Source organism: Bos grunniens, chromosome 5 (assembly GCF_055505025.1).
Source record: "Bos grunniens cultivar Pamir isolate PY7600 chromosome 5, Bosgru_T2T1.0, whole genome shotgun sequence".
Taxonomy (NCBI): Eukaryota; Metazoa; Chordata; class Mammalia; order Artiodactyla; family Bovidae; genus Bos; species Bos grunniens.
In genome coordinates, this window is record NC_141169.1 from 68,407,903 (window position 1) to 68,426,731 (window position 18,829).

The 18,829-nt window shown below is 46.2% G+C and overlaps 1 protein-coding gene across 3 annotated transcripts in view; it reads left to right on the top strand.

Annotated features, from left to right (window-relative positions):
* STAB2 (stabilin 2) overlaps nucleotides 1–18,829 on the top strand; it is a 172,468-nt gene that overhangs the window by 142,717 nt on the left and 10,922 nt on the right. For all 3 annotated transcript variants that reach the window (XM_086401059.1, XM_086401060.1, XM_086401058.1), the window contains exons 57-63: nucleotides 1,614–1,718; nucleotides 4,242–4,349; nucleotides 6,617–6,810; nucleotides 7,903–8,044; nucleotides 12,607–12,740; nucleotides 14,771–14,936; nucleotides 15,080–15,186. In XM_086401059.1, coding sequence (XP_086257185.1) covers nucleotides 1,614–1,718; nucleotides 4,242–4,349; nucleotides 6,617–6,810; nucleotides 7,903–8,044; nucleotides 12,607–12,740; nucleotides 14,771–14,936; nucleotides 15,080–15,186 — 956 coding nt within the window. The remainder of the gene's footprint in view (nucleotides 1–1,613; nucleotides 1,719–4,241; nucleotides 4,350–6,616; nucleotides 6,811–7,902; nucleotides 8,045–12,606; nucleotides 12,741–14,770; nucleotides 14,937–15,079; nucleotides 15,187–18,829) is intronic.

The following is an 18,829-nucleotide window of genomic DNA, read 5'->3' on the forward strand; positions in this document are numbered from 1 at the left end:
ATGGAGTGCCTGCCATGTGCCAGGCAGGTATGTAGTAGCATCTTATCCTCACAACAAGCCTTCGAAGTGGGAGCTATTATTATCTCTCCTTAGCAGATGGAGAAGCTGAGGCACAAAGAGCCTAAGTGACTTGATCAAAAGCCAGGAATAGTTCTAAATTGTAGGGGTACAGGGTATGAGAAGGGGATAGAATCTCAGCTTTCAAGGAGTTACACTCAAAGGGAAGAAATAAAAATAACAGAAACAAAAATAGACATAAAGGTACAAAGAGAAAAAAGCAGGTGAAGGAGATCAAGAAAGAAAGGAAATACAACTCCAGAAAACATGTCACAAAATATTTGAGTAGAGACCTAGCAGAGATGAGGACTTCGGTGGCTCAGATGGTAAAGTGTCTGTCTACAATGCGGGAGACCTGGGTTCGATCCCTGGGTCGGGAAGATCCGCTGGAGAAGGAAATGGCAATCCACTCCAGTACTATTACCTGGAAAATCCCATGGACAGAGGAGCCTGGTAGGCTACAGTCCGTGGGGTCGCAAAGAGTCGGACACGACTGAGCGACTTCACTTTCACTTTCGCTTTCTAGCAGAGATGAAGGGGCCAGGTGTGGGGATATCCATAATAGCTCTGTCCAGTCAAATTTCACTGATGCTGGAAATGCCGCCTAACTCTGCCATGAGGAAGCCACTAGCCATGTGTGGATATGGAACACACAGAATCTGTGACTGAGGGACTGATTTTTGTTAATTTTAATTAGTTTATATTTAAATAGCCACGTATGATGACTGGCTGCTCTGTGGGACAGTGCAGACTAAAGGAATGACTTTGTGGGAAGAGAGGCAAGTGCAAAGGCCCTGAGGCAGGACAAGGTTCCGCATGCAAGGCCCAGCCAAGCGGCCGAGGTAGCTGAGCAGAGTGGGCAAAGAAGAGAGAGAGAACACAGAGATGGGCTCAGAAGGTCGCCAGGGGCCAGATAATATGGGGGCTGCTTGGCCAGAGACAGATCTTCAGCATCTCATCTAAGTGCAGTGGCGGCCAGTGAAGGATTGTGAAAGGGCCACCCCAGCTGCCCTGTGCAGAGAGTACCATGGGAAAGCAGGAGCAAAAGAAGGGCCGGCTTTGGGGACGCTAATGCCCCAATCCAGGTGAGAGATGGCAGTGCCTTGGGCTAAGGTGTTGGTGCTGGAGGTGGTCAGAAGCAGAAGGAATGTTTCTTGAAGCTTTGACTTTTAAATGGATTTCTGTTAGGAGGCCCAGATAAGGTTCCCTTCCCTTTCTGTTCTATTTCATACCCCATGACACCCTCTACTTCTGTAATTTACAACACTCAGCATATTTATCATTACATGTTCAATAGCCCATTACCCCTAGACTGTAAGCTCCCTGAGAATAGGGACCTTATGTCTTATGTTTTCCACTGTAACCTCATTACCTGGTAGCCTGTGCCTCATGGTAGCCATTGAGTAAGTTTATTTTTGTAAGTTTGAATGAATGAATGTGAATAAGCACGGGGCCTCCCACACTGACCACACAGCCAGCACATGGCCAGTGAGCTGGCAGATTGGACTTCAATCCCAGATCCCTGCTGACTGACCACATTCCAACTTGCTCTACAGCTTGTGGCTGCTCAGACCATGGACAGTGCGATGACGGGATCACAGGCTCTGGAGAGTGCATCTGCGAGACAGGGTGGACGGGCCGCTTCTGCGACACCCAGACAGGTCTGTTGTGAGGGTGATCGGCTGCCAGCAGCCCCTCGCTGCAGCAGACCTTGCCAAGAGCAGCCGACTGAGGGTGGGGGTCTGAGTGACATCTGAAAAAAACAGCTGAGCAGGGGTTCACTTATCCACGAGGAAAGATGGCTACACGGCCCTGGGGTCAGGAGGTCTGGGGACCCAGAGGAAACGAGATGAAAAGATTGAATGCAAACCCAGGAAACCAGCCTGCAGTCCTGTCTGTCATGGAAGGACCCACCTCAAGCAAAGGACTATTGGGCAGGAATGGTCCCTCAGGATCACTGCCCAGGTCTGGTTGTGTGTGAACACAGAGTTGGAGGGTTTCATGGAAAATACAGTATTCCGTGGAGGCCAGGATCTGACCCTGAACTCTGCTACTTACTAGACAAATGGCTTCAGCAAAGCCACCCTCTCGGAATCTTGATATACTCATCCGTAAACAGAGAGCCTCTTGCACGGCTTGTAGGGAAGGATTGTTGTGAGGGTCAGGGTCATGGGTTTGGAGCGCCAGTGCATGTGGGCACTCAGGAACAGTAGCTGCAGTATCATCGTCAGTTACTGTCATCTTTGTCATGACCTCAGTCCTTACTGAGCTGTCAGTTTTCTGAGTTCTCCCTTGCACCCTGAGCCCTATGTTCCAGTCAAAAGGTCTAAGGTGTGAAGGTTGATGATCCAGTTGTCACTTCATCGTCCCTGGGGGCAGAAGGGCGTGACCAAGCTTTTCTTTTGAGTAACAGCAACCCAAATAGCCAGAATCCTGGCAGTCCTCATAACTTCAGTCCCTCCCCCTCCTTCCCTCCCTGCTTCTCCCCCTCCCCCTTCTTCCTCCGCTCTCCTCCCTCTCCTTCTCTCCTAACCATCCCATGGCTTCATGCTGCCCCTGGATACTGCAGCCCCTTTCAATCACCAAAGCCCCAGATTAGTGGTACCTAAGAAGGCCCTTGAAATTCCAGATGTTCAAGTTGGATTTAGAAGAGGCAGAGGAACCAGAGTTAGAATTGCCAACATCCATTGGAGCATAGAAAAATAAGAGAATTCCAGAAAAATATCTACTTCTGCTTCATTGACTACACTAATGCCTTTGACTGTGCAGATCACAACAAACTGGAAATTTCTCAAAGAGATGGGAATATCAGACCACCTTACCTGCCTCCTGAGAAATCTGTATGCAGGTCAGGAAGCAACAGTTAGAATCAGACATGGAACAATGGACTGGTTCCAAATGGGGAAAGGAGTACATCAAGGCTGTATACTGTCACCCTGCTTATTTAACTTCTATGCAGAGTACATCAGGCAAAATGCTGGGCTGAATGAAGCACAAGCAGGAATCAAGATTGCTGGGAGAAATACCAATAACCTCAGATACACAGATGATACACCCTTATGGCAGAAAGCAAAGAAGAACTAAAGAGCCTCTTGATGGAGGTGAAAGAGGAGAGTGATAAAGTTGGCTTAAAAACATTCAAAAGATGAAGATCATGGTATCCAGTCCCATCACTTCATGGCAATGAGATGGGGAAACAATGGAAACAGTGAGAGACTTTATTTTCTTGGGCTCCAAATCACTGCAGATGGTGACTGCAGCCATGAAATTAAAAGACACTTGCTCCTTGGAAGAAAAGCTATGACCAACTTAGCATATTAAAAAGCAGAGACATTACTTTGCCGACAAAGGTCTGTATTGTCAAAGCTGTGGTTTTTCCAGTAGTTATGTATGGATGTGAGAACTGGGCCATAAAGAAGGCTGAATGCCGAAGAATTGATGCTTTTGAACTGTGGTGTTGGAGAAGACTCTCGAGAGCCCCTTGGACTGCAAGGAGACGAAACCAGTCAGTCTTAAAGGAAATCAGTCCTGAATATTCATTGGAAGGACTGATGCTGGAGCTGAAGCTCTAATACTTTGGCCACCTGATGTGAAGAGCTGACTCACTGGAAAAGACACTGATGCTGGGAAATACTGAAGGCAGGAGGAAAAGGCGGTGACAGAGGATGAGATGGTTAAATAGCATCACCCACTCAATAGATATGTGTTTAAGGAAACTCCGGGAGATAGTGAAGGACACGGAAGCCTGGCGTGCTGCAGTCCATGACATCACAAAGAGTTGGAGACAAGAACAAAGAAGACCCTGGAATTTCTGCTCCAATTTAACCATCTCTTCTGGAATCCCGTGCTCTCAGGGCCAAAGAGCTAGTCTGCAAAATTCATCCTTGATGGCAGACTTTGAGGTATAAAGTTTGCACTGGTTGCCCCTAAGGTTAACATCTTTGCATTTTGATCTGGATAACATGGCAGAAATAAAGTCTTAATACAAAAGAATAATTCTGGAATCTCAGAATCCCAGGCTGGGAGGGACCTTAGTAAATCACCCCATTATGACCCATCTTGCAGCTGTAAGGGGGCACTTTAGAAACACAGGGGCAGCCAGATGGCGTCTTGGAAGACGCCTTAGCTGGATCCCAACGCCTCACATCACGGTGGGAGATGAATTGTGACTTCTTTCTTTTCAGCTTTGGCTCCCGTGTGCACGCCTCCTTGTTCTGCTCATGCTACCTGTAAGAACAACAACACATGCGAATGTAACCTGAACTATGAAGGAGACGGAATAACGTGCACAGGTAAGTCCCGTCTGTGCACAGGTGGACCAGCAGCGGGGTGCAGGGGTGGAGTGGAACTCAGTCAGGGGACCTGGGCTCCGTCTCAGCCCTTCTGCTTCCTGCTTGGGCTGCTTCAGCAACACCTACCCTCTCTGTGATGGGTTTGCTCATGCCTAACCTGCCCACTTCCCAGGCCATGACTTTGAACATGCTTTGCAAACTGCAATGCACTTCGTTTTACGGTGTTTTTGTAACTTTACAAATAATCCAGTCTTATTTTATTGAGAAAATATTCTATAGTATCTTAAGACAGTGCTTCCCTCAGATACAACTTAGCAACTAAACAGCAATTGTATTTTTTTTTCAAGTAGGTCACGCATTTTATTTCTTTTTTTTTTTTGATTCATTCTTTTTTTTTAATTTTATTTTATTTTTAAACTTTACATAATTGTATTAGTTTTCCCAAATATCAAAATGAATCAAAACAACAGTGAAACCTACACTTACTCTCACCACTCAGTGAGAATCACTCTGCACACGGCTATGTCTGTCTCTAGTAGTTAGGATATGGGTTCAGCCACACAGAGATCCAAATAAACAGTGGCATAAACAAAGCCGGTGTTTAGATATTTATTTTTATCTTGTTTAGTACTTTGGATGGAGGTATCCAGAGCTAACATAGGGTTTCTCTGTGAAAGTCTGGGGCCCAGACTCCTTCTGTCTTGTTGCTCTGCCATTGTTCACTCACCTGGCCTGAGATGGCCACGACCAAAAGCACATCCCAGGAAGCAGAAGGAAAGAAAGTCAGGGTGGGGGGAAGCAAACCTCATTCGCTTTAAGGACATACCTAGAGCTTCCCATGTGACATGGTGCTAGTGGTAAAGAACCCACCTGCCAATGCAGAAGACACGGTTCAGTCCCTGGGTCAGGAAGATCCCCTGGAGGAGGAAATGGCAACCCACTCCAGTATTCTTGCCTGGAGAATCTCATGGACAGGGGAGCCTGGTGGGCTATAGTCCATGGGGTCACAAAGAGTCAGACACGGCTGAGGCAACTTAGCACACACAGAAGTTGCTAAACTCCTGTCTGCTCCATCACATTGTCTAGAACCTCATTCTCTGTCACACCTGGGATAAAGGAACCTGAGAAATAGAGTCTTCAGTTGGCCAACCATGAGCTAAGCTATAAATCTCAGATAGAAAAAGGAGACAGGAGATATTAGGGGAAAACTAGCAGTCTCAGACACATGTACCTTCTGTTTTCATGAACATTAATGAAAACATGAATGTCCCTATTCATATAAGGACAGATACTTTCTTTACAGAACTGAGATCTTGCTATTCCCGCTACTTTATAATCTGCCACAAGGCAGTCCAGAATTGGCTTAGCATCCTCAGTGGCAGCAAAGACCTAGGTTCTGTCTGTCCGCTCTGCCAGCCTCGGGCCTTCTGTCCTCATGTTCATGCTCTCAGCCAGAGAGGCAGAGGAGAGAAGCCAAAGGGCTTTCCAGCTACTCCTGGGCCTGGAGCTAATCTATTAGTAAGTTGAAATTTGGGGGCTTGTGAAAACAAAGGTTAAGAGGCAACACAAAAGAGTGGGGGAAATGTGGGCTTTGGAATCAAACCACCCTGGGTTTAAAACCAGCCCCTCCACGTTGTAGCTAGTTTGCCTTTGATGGTCAGTTAAGCTCTGAGTTTCAGTTTCTTCATCTGTAGAATGGAGGTAACAGTGTCTGTGTCACAAGGTGCTCAGTAGTGCCTTAACCCTACACACACACACACACACACACACACACACACAACTACGTCCTATGTTAAAAACCCAAACTCATTAGAAAACTACTATCAAAATGGAGCCTAGAAGTTTATGATTAAAAAGGGCAGAGGTGGACAGATATCCCCAGGCCTGGTCTATCAGGGCGGGGTCCCCAGCCTCCAGAATCTAACACCTGATGATCTAAGGTGGAACTGATGTAATGATAATAGAAACAAGGTGCACAGTAAACGTAATGAGCTTGAATCACCCTGAAACCAACCCCCGGCCCCTGGGAAGATTGTCTTCCATGGAACCAGTCCCCGGTGCCAAAAAGGTTGGGGACCACAGTATTAGGGTGTTAGCCGCAGGACACTAGTGTTGGCAGAGGTAGCACAGAGGCCACGAGGCACCGGGAGAGGCGGCACTGACATGTTGGGGCCCATTTCCTTGCCCGGTGCGCCTGGTCCTGGGGTGACCCACACCCTGACCTGAAGCCCCTGTTACACAGAGTCTACCTTTCTCTGCTCTTGCAGTCGTGGGTTTCTGCAAACAGAACAACGGCGGGTGTGCAAAGGTCGCCAAGTGCTCCCAGAAGGGCACGAAGGTCTCCTGCAGCTGTCAGAAGGGCTACCAGGGGGATGGCCACAGCTGCACGGCGATTGACCCCTGTGCAGACGGCCTCAATGGCAGGTGTCACGAGCATGCCACCTGCAAGATGACTGGCCCGGTGAGTCTCTGTCCCAGGGAAATGGGGGGTGGGGTACCACCTGTGCCTCCCTCAGCCTGGCTTCTCCACTCAGGTCACCACTGGCCTCTTCCTAAGCCTTCTTCCCACCCAAGTCTATTTCTCTATTTCTTGATAAGTCAACAAGCTAAATACAGCATGGAACCCGATGCAGGAAAAGGACCTTCCTGGAAAAACTGGTTAGGTCCACTTAAAGTCTATTGTTTAGTTAATAGTAACACATCAACACTAGTTTTTTAATTTTGACAATGAACTGTGATTAGGTAAGATGTTAACATTAGGAAAGACTGGGTGGAGAGTATAAGGGAACTACTCTCTGCATCTTTTTTTTTTAATTTTTTTTGCATCTTTTCTATAAATCTAAAATTATTCAAAATACAAACCAAAAAAGTAAGAAGTGCACAAGCACTTTGGCAGGAAAAGTGCACTCACTTACACCTTTTTAGAGTGCAGTCAGTGCCCTGTTGCCCCTTTCTCTGATGGGAAGGGAAGACAGTGGGAGATGATGTCCATTAGGGCTACAAATGTGAACTCAACAGTCAGGCAGCCTCTGAGTCTTGGCTCCTGGCCTGATATGCTGTGCAGTCTGGGGCTGGCTGCTTAACCTCTCTGAGCCTCAGTTTCCTTAGCCACAAATTATGAGCCTCATAATAATGCAGACCTCACAGGATCGTTCATGGGGATTAAAGGACATCATTCATTGGCTCAACAAATGGTCATCAAGCACCTACTGTGTGCTGTTGTAGCTGTCAGGGATGTAGCGATCAAAAGTTTATACGTGATAGAAGGAAGAGGCATGCTCAGTTCTGAAATCAGGCCAGTGTGATAAAAGGGATCAGGAGACAGGGAGGGTCTCTGTGAGGAAGTGACAACTGAGCTGAGATGTAAAGGAGGACACTCCATCCTGAGTCTGGACAAAAGCAAGACAGAGCAGTAACTCAACTCCCACTGGCCAGGAGAGGCATGTTGCTCATCCTTCTGAGCATCTCCTATGCTGGATGGTAGCCCGTGGAGCACATGGGATTCTGGGGGCCCAAAGAAGAGGCTCTTTCATCTTTCCTGCTCTCCCCCTAGGGCAAGCACAAATGTGAATGTAAAAGTCATTATGTGGGAGACGGGCTGGACTGTGAGCCAGAGCAGCTACCCATCGACCGCTGCCTGCAGGACAACGGGCAGTGCCATGCCAATGCCGACTGTGCCGACCTCCACTTCCAAGGTCAGAGTGATCTTGACCCAAAGTGCCTGATCTTAAGGGTTGGGGAAGGAAGCTCTGTAAGAGCAAAAGGGAAAAGTCTTAAAAACTGGGACCAAACAGCCCATGCATTGCCCAGGAAGTAGTGGGCTTCTGCAGTCCAGGGGCAGAGTACACTCAGAACTGGACTGTGAATGTTAGAACTAGGAGCTCGCTCGCAGGTCGGCTACTATACTCACTCTTCCCTGGTTGCTTAGCAACCCTTGCCACTGTGGATTGAAAGTGAATCTGAGGAGCATAGTTTAAGATATTAAATAACAAAGAGATAGTGCCTCCCACAAGCAGAGCAGCAGTTTCTTAGTAGTTGTTTTAATAATAGCACATCAATCAGCATTGTACTACAATGTACTACATTGTACTACAATAGCACTATCAATCAGCATATACTACATTCATTTCCATGGATGATTTGAATGGTTTATCATAAACCCACAGGTAGAATCACACTAAGAATCATAACACACAATAAAAAGCCAGGTAGCACTGCAGAGATGTGGGTGGTGGGCATCTTGACCCCTGATGGAGAAAAGCCATTTGGGACCCACGAGTGGGGTTCTGAGCATGGGGCAAGGAGTGACCGCAGTGGTTCAGAAGGCGATTTAGAGCATCGTGCATTGTGGCTGATCGGGATTTACTGTTTGTTTTATAGACATGGTAATTTTAGTGGCGCAGCTTTCTGACATCTCAGTAATAACTGTTAACTTAACACCTGCTATGTACTGGCTTGGTCTGTTTGGGCTGCTGCAATATAGCCCCGGTGGCATATAAACAACAGAAATTTATTTCTCAGCTCTGGAGGCTGGAAACCTGAGATCAGGGTGCCCGAGTGGTGGGGTTCTGCTGAGGACTGTCTTCCAGGTTGCAGACCACTGACTTCTCCTAGTGTCTGCACAAGCCGAAGGAACAGGGAGCTCTCTGGGGTTCCTTTTATAAGGGCTCTGCCCACTCATTGTGGTTCCAACCTCCTTACCTAATAATCTCCCAAAGGCCCCGCCTTCATCATTGGCCATCGTTAGCATCATGATGCTAACAACATCATTGTTAGCAAATCAGGTCTCACTGCTCACCACTTACAAAATCAATATTCACAAACGTTGGTCGAAAGGAAAGGTACCAGCAATCTGGGGACGTGGTGGACTCGGTGTCTCCCTCCCCAAACCAACCTCCAACGAGTCTGCTCGGCCATGAAAGCTTTGAAAGGGAAACAGGGACGTAATCTCAGTTAATCACTGCGATGAGCGGGGACAGAGTTGTCACTATCCCCCACTGTGTGCAGGTCGACTTCTCATGATTTTTCTGTAGATGCTCTCTTGTTCACACAGTCGGTTCATGAAATGACTGAAGGGGAAGCTGGGGAAGAGATCTGGTCATCTGTTAATTACTTATTCTTCATTTCTACTTCTTCGATCTACTGAAGAAACCAACACATTAGGGGAAGGTATTATGTGATCAAAAGATTTGAAAGCTGGGCTAGGGTTGGAGATGGGTAGAACATGGGGATGCCTGGTTTAAGGTTAGTGACAAGACAAGGGGGCCTCCTGCAGAGAGCTCTGCCTGCCAAAAGCTGCTTGCTTACATGAGATAAATTGCTATCGTCTGTCTTACTACTTTTCTTCCCCCAGTTTTATTAATCTTAAAAAGGCTTCAACTACACTGGGAATCTCCTTAAAAAAAGAGACTGTCACATATTGTCATATGTCCTATGTATTTCTCCCGCTTCTATACCCTCTATTTCCTCCCCCAAATGAGTTGGAGGTATCTTAGGACTTAATACATATTATGGATTAAATGTTTGTGTTCCTCACAAATTCATGTGTTAAAATTCTAACCCTCAAAGTAATGATATAAGCAGTCTTGGGCAGGAAACAGCTCCCCGGGGGCTACAGTGGAGGCTTAAAAGATGCTTGAGCTGATTAAGCAGAGAGGAGCTGGCAAGGCATTTCTGCTGGGAGGACTCGTGGACAGCAGAGAATTATCAAGGGTAGTTGGGAAGGATGAGGCAACGAGGGGGTATGGTGTATTATCAAGGCTATGACCCCAAGGTAGCAGGGTCTCTACTGGGAAGAGGAATGATACCAGGAGAGAAGGGCACTCTGTAGACATGGAGAGTGAAGAAAAGGAAAGGATCCACCATAATGTAAGGTTTCCATCTCGAGAGGTCAATTCAATGGTGGTATTAAAGCAATCTGGGAGAGGGGGACCCAAGAACTTTGAAAGCTTGGTTGGGGACATTCTATGTTCAAAGTGATTGTGGATCTTCCAAGTTCTATCACAAGGTGATGGTACGACTTCAAAGCAGAGATTCTGTAGGCAGTTGCTATGTAGGATGGGGTCAAGAATGATCAGCTGGATAAGAGATGTTGACTCATGAGTCATTTGCCAGGAGGAATGTGGAATTAAGAGATACTTGGGTTTTTTTTCTTTAGAGCACAGTTCATTTAGCCAGTCCTGCCTGTTTCCACAGCTCACAGAATCTATTCATTGCCTAGAGCATTACCCATCTTCTCCCGGGGGCTTCACTCTTCTACTTTATTATGAATACCAAGAAAATTATGGTAGTGATACTGAGCGACCAGGAGTCACATCTGGATCCACCTTCTGTTGTAGCTGAGTGGTTACCCTTAGCAAGACAAGACGGCATTGGGATAATGGCCCAGCCGTCCTGGTGGGCAGGTCGCAGAGTCATCCCACACTCAGGGGGACATGCCTAGTCTCACATAGTTCAGAGGAGGGCAAACCGGCATAGCCTTTGAGGCAACCAGTTTGGCAATGTGTATGGAAAGCAATACAATAATTCATGCCAAGACTCAGAGCACCATTTCAAGGGACACATCCTGTAGGAATAATCTAAGAATTGAATAAAGTTAACCTGGTGGCTCAGACAGTAAAGAATCTGCCTGCAATGCAGGAGACCGGGGTTCGAACCCTGGGTCAGGAAGATCCCCTGGAGAAGGGAATGGCAACCCACTTCAGTATTCTTGCCAGGAGAATTCCATGGATAGAGGAGCCTGGCACGCTACAGTCCATGGGCTCACAAGGAGTCGGACACTACTGAGTAACTAACACTTTCACTTCACACCACCCCAGCATTACCTAACATCACAAAAAAATGAGAAATTACAAATTGGTAAATGATGATTGAATATACTGTTATATCCTCTCAAAGACACAATTAAGAATTGTCATGGCAAGGATACGAGGCTAAACACCTGTCCATTCCTCCCCAAGCTGTTCTGTTGGTGAGTGTTTATGTTCCAGATCTGGCTGACAATATTATATGGCCGTGGAATGAATATACCATTGGCTATGATCAAAGAAGAAAATCTTGTGCATTTCCTGTTGGTAAAGAATCTGCCAGTAATGTAGGAGACCCTGGTTCAATTCCTGGGTTGGGAAGATCTGCTGGAGAAAGGATAGGCTACCCACTCCAGTATTCTTGGGCTTCCCTTATGGCTCAGATGGTAAAGAATCTGCCTGCAATGCGGGAGACCTGGGTTCAATCCCTGGGTTGCGAAGATCCCCTGGAGAAGGGAAAGGCTACCCACTCCAGTGTTCTGGCCTGGAGAATTCCATGGACTGTATAGTCCATGGGGTGACAAAGAATCAGACATGACTAAGCGACTTTCACTTTCACTGGTTTGGTCTCCACACTTCCCCTGCAGGGGGCATAGGTTTGATCCCTAGTCAGGAAACTAAGATCCCACAGACAGAGCAGCCAAAAAGAATAAAGAAAACCTTAATCTTAGCTCTTTTTGGAGGGTAGAATGTACCCTTTTAGTGGCATCTGATAATGAACTTGACAATATAAAAATGTGACTTGGTTCTTGATCTATTTCAGATCTCTGCATTAATTGGTTTAAAAGAGATATCATATATTTTAAAGATGAATATTTTCTAGTATCTAAGGGGTAAATGGCTAGAAAACTTTTTTAAAGGCATAATGGCAATCAGAAAATACATGTGTTCTGTGGCAGAAACTCATTTTAATGTATTTTTTTTTCATGGCTGTGAAGTTCACAAAAAGTGTTCAACTAAAAGTATCAAGGTAAAATCATGTTGTCAGAGAAAATGTATAATATTGGGAAAGAACCCTCAGAAAGAATGTTATAAGAAAGACTTCTAAAAACTATACATGCAGCATACTGCCGTATTTGTGATATACGTGACCCGCAAATGAATAGAAAAAAGACTGAAGGGGTGAAATTACATCAAAATTAAAAGTTACAAAATGAAAATTCTGGACCAGAAGTACATCAAAATGTTAGCCATGGAGTAATGATTATTTCCAGCGAGCAGGAAGATGGGTGCTTTTTATTTCTTTTCTTTACTGTCTGGCCCCATTTCCACCTTGAACACTTGCTACTTTCATAGTTAGAAAAGAAATAAGTATTTTAAATGACATCTCAAAGGAAAGTGACATCCCAAGAAACTCTGGGATGTGGCCAGCATTCCACTTTGAAAATCTCTGCTGGGAGAACTGTCAGCTGAGGTGTGGGGCTGAACAATTCCTCTCCTCCCCCTTCTAGATACCACCGTCGGAGTGTTCCATCTACGCTCCCCGCTCGGCCAGTACAAGCTGACCTTTGACAAAGCCAGAGAGGCCTGTGCTCAGGAAGCTGCAACTATGGCAACCTACAACCAGCTCTCCTATGCCCAGAAGGTGGGTTGCCAGTCTGTGGGTGCCATGCAGGCAGGGTCTTCTGGGTGCATATGGTGGGTTTGCCACTTTCTCTTAACACAGGGGAGTCTTTGGCTGTTGCCTTCCTGGAAGGGGGAGTTCAGAGAGCTCCCGAGCATGTCCACTGGGGGTCTGTCATGTCAGCACAGAGTGGGTGCTTCACTGACATTATCGTCCATTCTTACAACATCCCTGGAGGTAGGTGTTCCTACTGCCATCTTACAGATAGGGCAACTGAGGTTCGGAAAGGTAACATGTCCAATGTCACCCAACCAAGAAGTGGCAGATCCAGGACTCAACATACCCCGACTCCACAAGTCTGCTCCCAATCATGACATTCAACCACCAAGGCAGAGGCACTGACTGGCACTGTGCACCTCACGGGTGGAAACCAGAAGAAGATCAGTTACCCACAAGCCTAGGGTGTCCCTGAGCCCAAAAGCAGCCAAGTGTCTCTGGAATAGCCCAGGTTCCCTATGCCTGGGGGCATTGCAAAGGGTGTACAGAGAAATTGCCCCAGCTGTCAGCCAGGTAGGAAATGAAGCTCTGTCCAGAGCTCTCTCAGCCTCTAACATCAGAAGCCCAGCCCATTTGGAAAGGTCAGCAACTCGGAGTAGCCTACCAGTGAGTGCTCACAAGATCACTGCCCATCCTCGTGATTTTACTGCCCTTCCTCCAACCTCCATCACAACCAGATCTTCAGACCTGACATTTCTTTACAAGGAACAAAGCCGTTGATGCCAGGACCCAGCATCTTGGAGGGTCAGAATTTCTTGTTTCTCCTTCTTGCTCGAGCTTCCCAGGTGGCTCAGCAGTAAGAATCCTCCTGCCAGTGCAGGAGCTGCAGGAGACTTGGGTTTAGGAATCTCTGAGTTAGGAAGATCCTCTGGAGGAGGAAATGGCAACCTGCTCCAGTATTCTTACTGGGATATTCCCATGGACAGAGGAGCCTGGCGGGCTACCGTCCATGGAGTTGCAAAGAGTCAGACACTACTGAGCAACTGAGCATGCGGACACATGCCTGCTTGTTCATTGTGTGACCTCAATCAAGGCATTGAAACCCCTGTCCCACCTGGCATGTTTATAAAGGACTAAAGATAATAAGCCACACAAGGGCTTCCCTTGTGACTCAGCTGGTAAAGAATGTGCCTACAATGTGGGAGACCTGGGTTCAATCCCTGGGTTAGGAAGATCCCAGGGAGAAGGGAAAGGCTGTGAACTCCAGTATTCTGGCCTAGAGAATTCCATGGACTGTATAGTCCACAATGTCGCAAAGAGTCAGACACAACTGAGCGATTTTCACTTCACTTCACTTCAGAGGAAATAAGACAGAATGACTGACACACATGGGAACTCAGGTTTTAAGATTAAGAGCTCTGGAGTAGAGAGCCTGGGTTTGAATCTCAGCCCTGCTACTTGCTGGCTCTGTGACTTGGAGCAAGTTACTTAACCCATTTTGCCTCTATTTTCTCAATTATAGAGACCTTTTTTTTTAAGGTTCTATCTCAAAGGGTTGATGTAGGTGATAAAGGTTTTGACACATGAAAAGTGCTTGCAAAAGGACCTGGCCCAGGATAAGCTCTCAGTAAGTGTTGGGATGATGATGATGGTGATGCTGGCCATGATGGTGGTCATGATGAGGATGATGATGGTGAGGATAGTGATGGCCATCAACTGGAGTTCCATTGACCCATAAGCAGAGGAATTTGCACCTAGGGGTAACTAGCTATTTGTAAATCCTTTCTCAAGAGCAGAGGGAATAAAAATGGGTATGAAGGACTTGAGCACTTACAGGGAAGAGAAGGCACCACTTTCATTCATCCAGTGGCTCAATCAACAAAAATGTAATGAACACCTACTATGTTCCAGGCACAGGGGTACAATAGACAAAATGAGCCATAACTCCTGACTCCATGGAGTTTTCAGTCTGATGGGGGAGTCAGACATTAGCCACAAAACTCCATAATACATATGAAATCACAGCTGACCAGCATCCATCTTTGTCTCTACAGGCCAAGTACCACCTCTGCTCAGCAGGTTGGCTAGACAGTGGGCGAGTAGCCTACCCCACATCCTATGCCTCCCAGAACTGCGGCTCTGGTATCGTTGGGATAGTGGACTATGGACCAAGAAACAACAAGAGCGAGATGTGGGATGTCTTCTGCTACCGGATGAAAGGTAATGGCCCCAACCTCGCTTCAGATTCCAGGCCATGCAGCTGCTAAGCCTTCCTCAGCTGGGCTGGCCAACCTCCCAGCATGAGATGGGGTAGCCAAGACGCCTGCCGCACCAGTGTGACTCTGTGTGTTTCTGCCTTCCAGATGTGAACTGCACCTGCAAGGTGGGCTACGTGGGAGATGGCTTCTCGTGCAGTGGAAATCTGTTGCAGGTCCTAATGTCCTTCCCCTCGCTCACAAACTTCCTAAAGGTCTGTACCACATCTGTTTGCTTTCACCTTGGGGTGGAGGGGTGAACTCAAAGCAGATATGAGAGAGTCTAGTCCTTGAGAGAAGGCGGAGGCTCACAGTCACGGTTGAGAGTGTGGACACAGCCGCACTGCCCAAATTTGACACTTAGATTTGCCACTTACTTGGTGCGTCACCTTAAATGAGTTGCTTTCCCTTCTGGGCCTCAGTTTGCTCATCTGTAAAATGGAGATGACACAATCTCATAGGGTAAGGTGATAAATAAATGACTTGATATTTGTAAAGTGCTTAGCCCTGTGGCCAGCAGATGGAAAATGCTATCCTGGTGTTAGCTGGTAACTCATCTATCTGTTTGCGACTACAGCAGCTTCAGAGTCTGCCCTGTAGGAATAAGTTGCTCTTCTGTCTTCATGGACAGGGTGGGGCACAGTTAAGTCTGCCTGGTGATCACCCAGTGGCCAAATTCTCAATATATAGTCAACTTGCATTCTTCACTGTACTTTTATCTTTAAAAAAAAAAATTAGTTTTGGCCATGCTACATGGCTTGCAAGATCTTAGTTCCCCAACTAAGGATCAAACCCACACCCTCAGCAGTGAAAGCACTGAGTCCTAACCATTAGCCCACCAGGGAATTCCTGCACTGCATTTAAAGTCACTTTAATATGCTACAAGTCATGTCCAATGAAGAGAAAGTCCCTGTTAGAGAAAGAATTGGTGTTGACTATGAATATGAGAGTTGGACTATGAAGAAAGCTGAGCACCAAAGAATTGATGCTTTTGAACTGTGGTGTTGGAGAAGACTCTTGAGAGTCCCATGGACTGCAAGGAGATCCAACCAGTTCATTCTAAAGATCAGTCCTGGGTGTTCTTTGGAAGGAATGATGCTGGGGCTGACACTCCAGTACTTTGGCCACCTCATGCAAATAGTTGACTCATGGAAAAGACTCTGATCCTGTGAGGGATTAGGGGCAGGAGGAGAAGGGGATGACAGAGGATGAGATGGCTGGATGGTATCACCAACTCGATGGACGTGGGTTTGGGTGAACTCCGGGAGTTGGTGATGGACAGGGAGGCTTGGCATGCTGCAGTTCATGGGGTCACAAAGAGTTGGACACAACTGAGCAACTGAACTGAACTGAACTGAACTGATGGGAAGACTGCACAGAAGAAATATATTAAAAAGATCTTCATGACCTAGGTAACCATGATGGTGTGATCACTCACCTAGAGCCAGACATCCTGGAATGTGAAGTCAAGTGGGCCTTAGAAAGCATTACTATGAACAAAGCTAGTGGAAGTGATGGAATTCCAGTTGTGCCATACTGTTAAAGTGCTGCACTCAATATACTAGCGAATTTGAAAAACTCAGCAATGGCCACAAGACTGGAAAAGGTCAATTTTCATTCCAATCCCAAAGAAAGGTAATGCCAAAGAATGTTCAAACTATTGCACAATTGCACTCATCTCACAATTGCACTCATCTCATACACTAGCAAAGTAATGCTCAAAATTCTCCAAGCCAGGCTTCAACAGTTCATGAACCATGAACTTCCAGATGTTCAAGCTAGATTTAGAAAAGAGATCAAATTTCCAACATCCATTAGATCATCAAAAAAGCAAGAGAGTTCCAGAAAATTATCTACTTCTGCTACACCAAAGCCTTTGACTGTGTGGATCACAACAAACTGTGGAAAATTCTTCAAGAGATGGGAATACCAGACCACCTGACCTGCCTCCTGAGAAATCTGTATGCAGGTCAAGAAGCAACAGTTAGAACCAGACATGGAATAACAGACTGGTTCCAAATTGGGAAAGGAGTACATCAAGGTTGTATATTGTCACCCTGCTTATTTAACTTATATGAGTACATCATGTGATATGCTGGGCTGGATGAAGCACAAGCTGGAATCAAGATTGCTGGGAAAAATATCAATAACATCAGATATACAGATGACACCACTCTTATGGCAGAAAGCGAATAAGAACTAAAGAGCCTCTTGATGAAAGTGAAAGAGGAGAGTGAAAAAGTTGGCTTGAAACTCAATATTCACCAAACTAAGATCATGGCATCTGGTCCCATCACTTCATGGCAAATAGATGGGGAAACAATGGAAACAGTGAGAGACTTTATTTTCTTGTGCTCTAAAATCATTGCAGATGTTGACTGCAGCCATGAAATTAAAAGAGGCTTGCTCCTTGAAAAAAAAAGTTATGACCAACCTAGACAGCATATTAAAAAGCAGAGACATTACTTTGCCAACAAAGGTCCACCTAGTCAAAGTTATGGTTTTTCTAGTAGTCATGTATGGATGTGAGAGTTGGACTATAAAGAAAGCTGAGCACCAAAGAATTGATGCTTTTGAACTGTGGTGTTGGAGGAGACTCTTGAGAGTCTCTTGGACTGCAAGGAGCTCAAACCAGTCCGTCCTAAAAGAAATCAGTCCTGAATATTCATTGGAAGGGCTGATGCTGAACCTGAAACTCCAATACTTTGGCCACCTGATGTGAAGAACTGACTCACTGGAAAAGACCCTAATGCTGGGACAGATGGAGAAGGCAATGGCAACCCACTCTAGTGTTCTTGCCTGGAGAATCCCAGGGATGGGGGAGCCTGGTGGGCTGCAGTCCATGAGGTCACACAGAGTCGGACACGACTGAAGCAACTTAGCAGCAGCAGCTGGGACATACTGAAGGCAGGAGGAGAAGGGGATGACAGAGGATGAGATGGTTGGATGGCATCACTGACTCGATGCACATGAATATATGCAAGCTCCAGGAGTTGGTGATGGACAGGAAAGCCTGGTGTGCTGCAGTCCATGGGGTCACAAAGAGTCAAACACAACTGAACAACTGAGCAACTGAACTGAACTTATCAAAGAACTGAGCTTTGATATTAATAACAGCAATAATAACAATAGCTAACATGTCCTGTGCATTTTCTTCACACGAGGCATTCTCTGAGGCCGTTCAGGTTACTTTTCACTTGCTTCACAAAACATAAGCTCCATAAGGGAAATTATTTTCTCCGCCTTGTGGCTATCATATAGTAGGTGCTCAGTAATACTTGTTACACAGAATAAATCCTTATGCAACCTTATGAAGTCACTTTTGCCATTATTCCCATTTTGCAGATAAAGAAACTGAGGCTTAGCAAGGTCAAGGATACAGCCAAGGAGAGGGGACAGAGCATAAGTACAGGGCTTGTAGGAACAGGGCAGAAGCTAGACCCAGGACCCCAAAATAGTGAGTCTTTGTCCACAGACCACTTAACTAGCCTAAAAACTCAGGGTTACTGTAAATATTCTAAAGATGAACACCCAAACCAATGTTTGTGCTGTGTGGGAGTGTGGCTTGTGACAGCATCTCAGATAAAAGACTTTGTAGAACAAAACCCACTGGCTGTGTGCCCTTCAGCAAATTCTCAACTTCTCTGGGCAGCAGCAGGGCTCTCTGCACGATGACAGTGCTGAAGTGCATAGTGCGATTTCTTAAAATCTGTTCAGTGAATATTTATTGAGTACTTAACAATGTGCTTGAGATATATCAGTGAACAAAACAGACAAGAAACAGAATAAAGCGAATAGTATTGAATGCTAGAAGGTGATCTAGACTATGGGGGTGGGGAGGGGACCCACAGGGTTCCC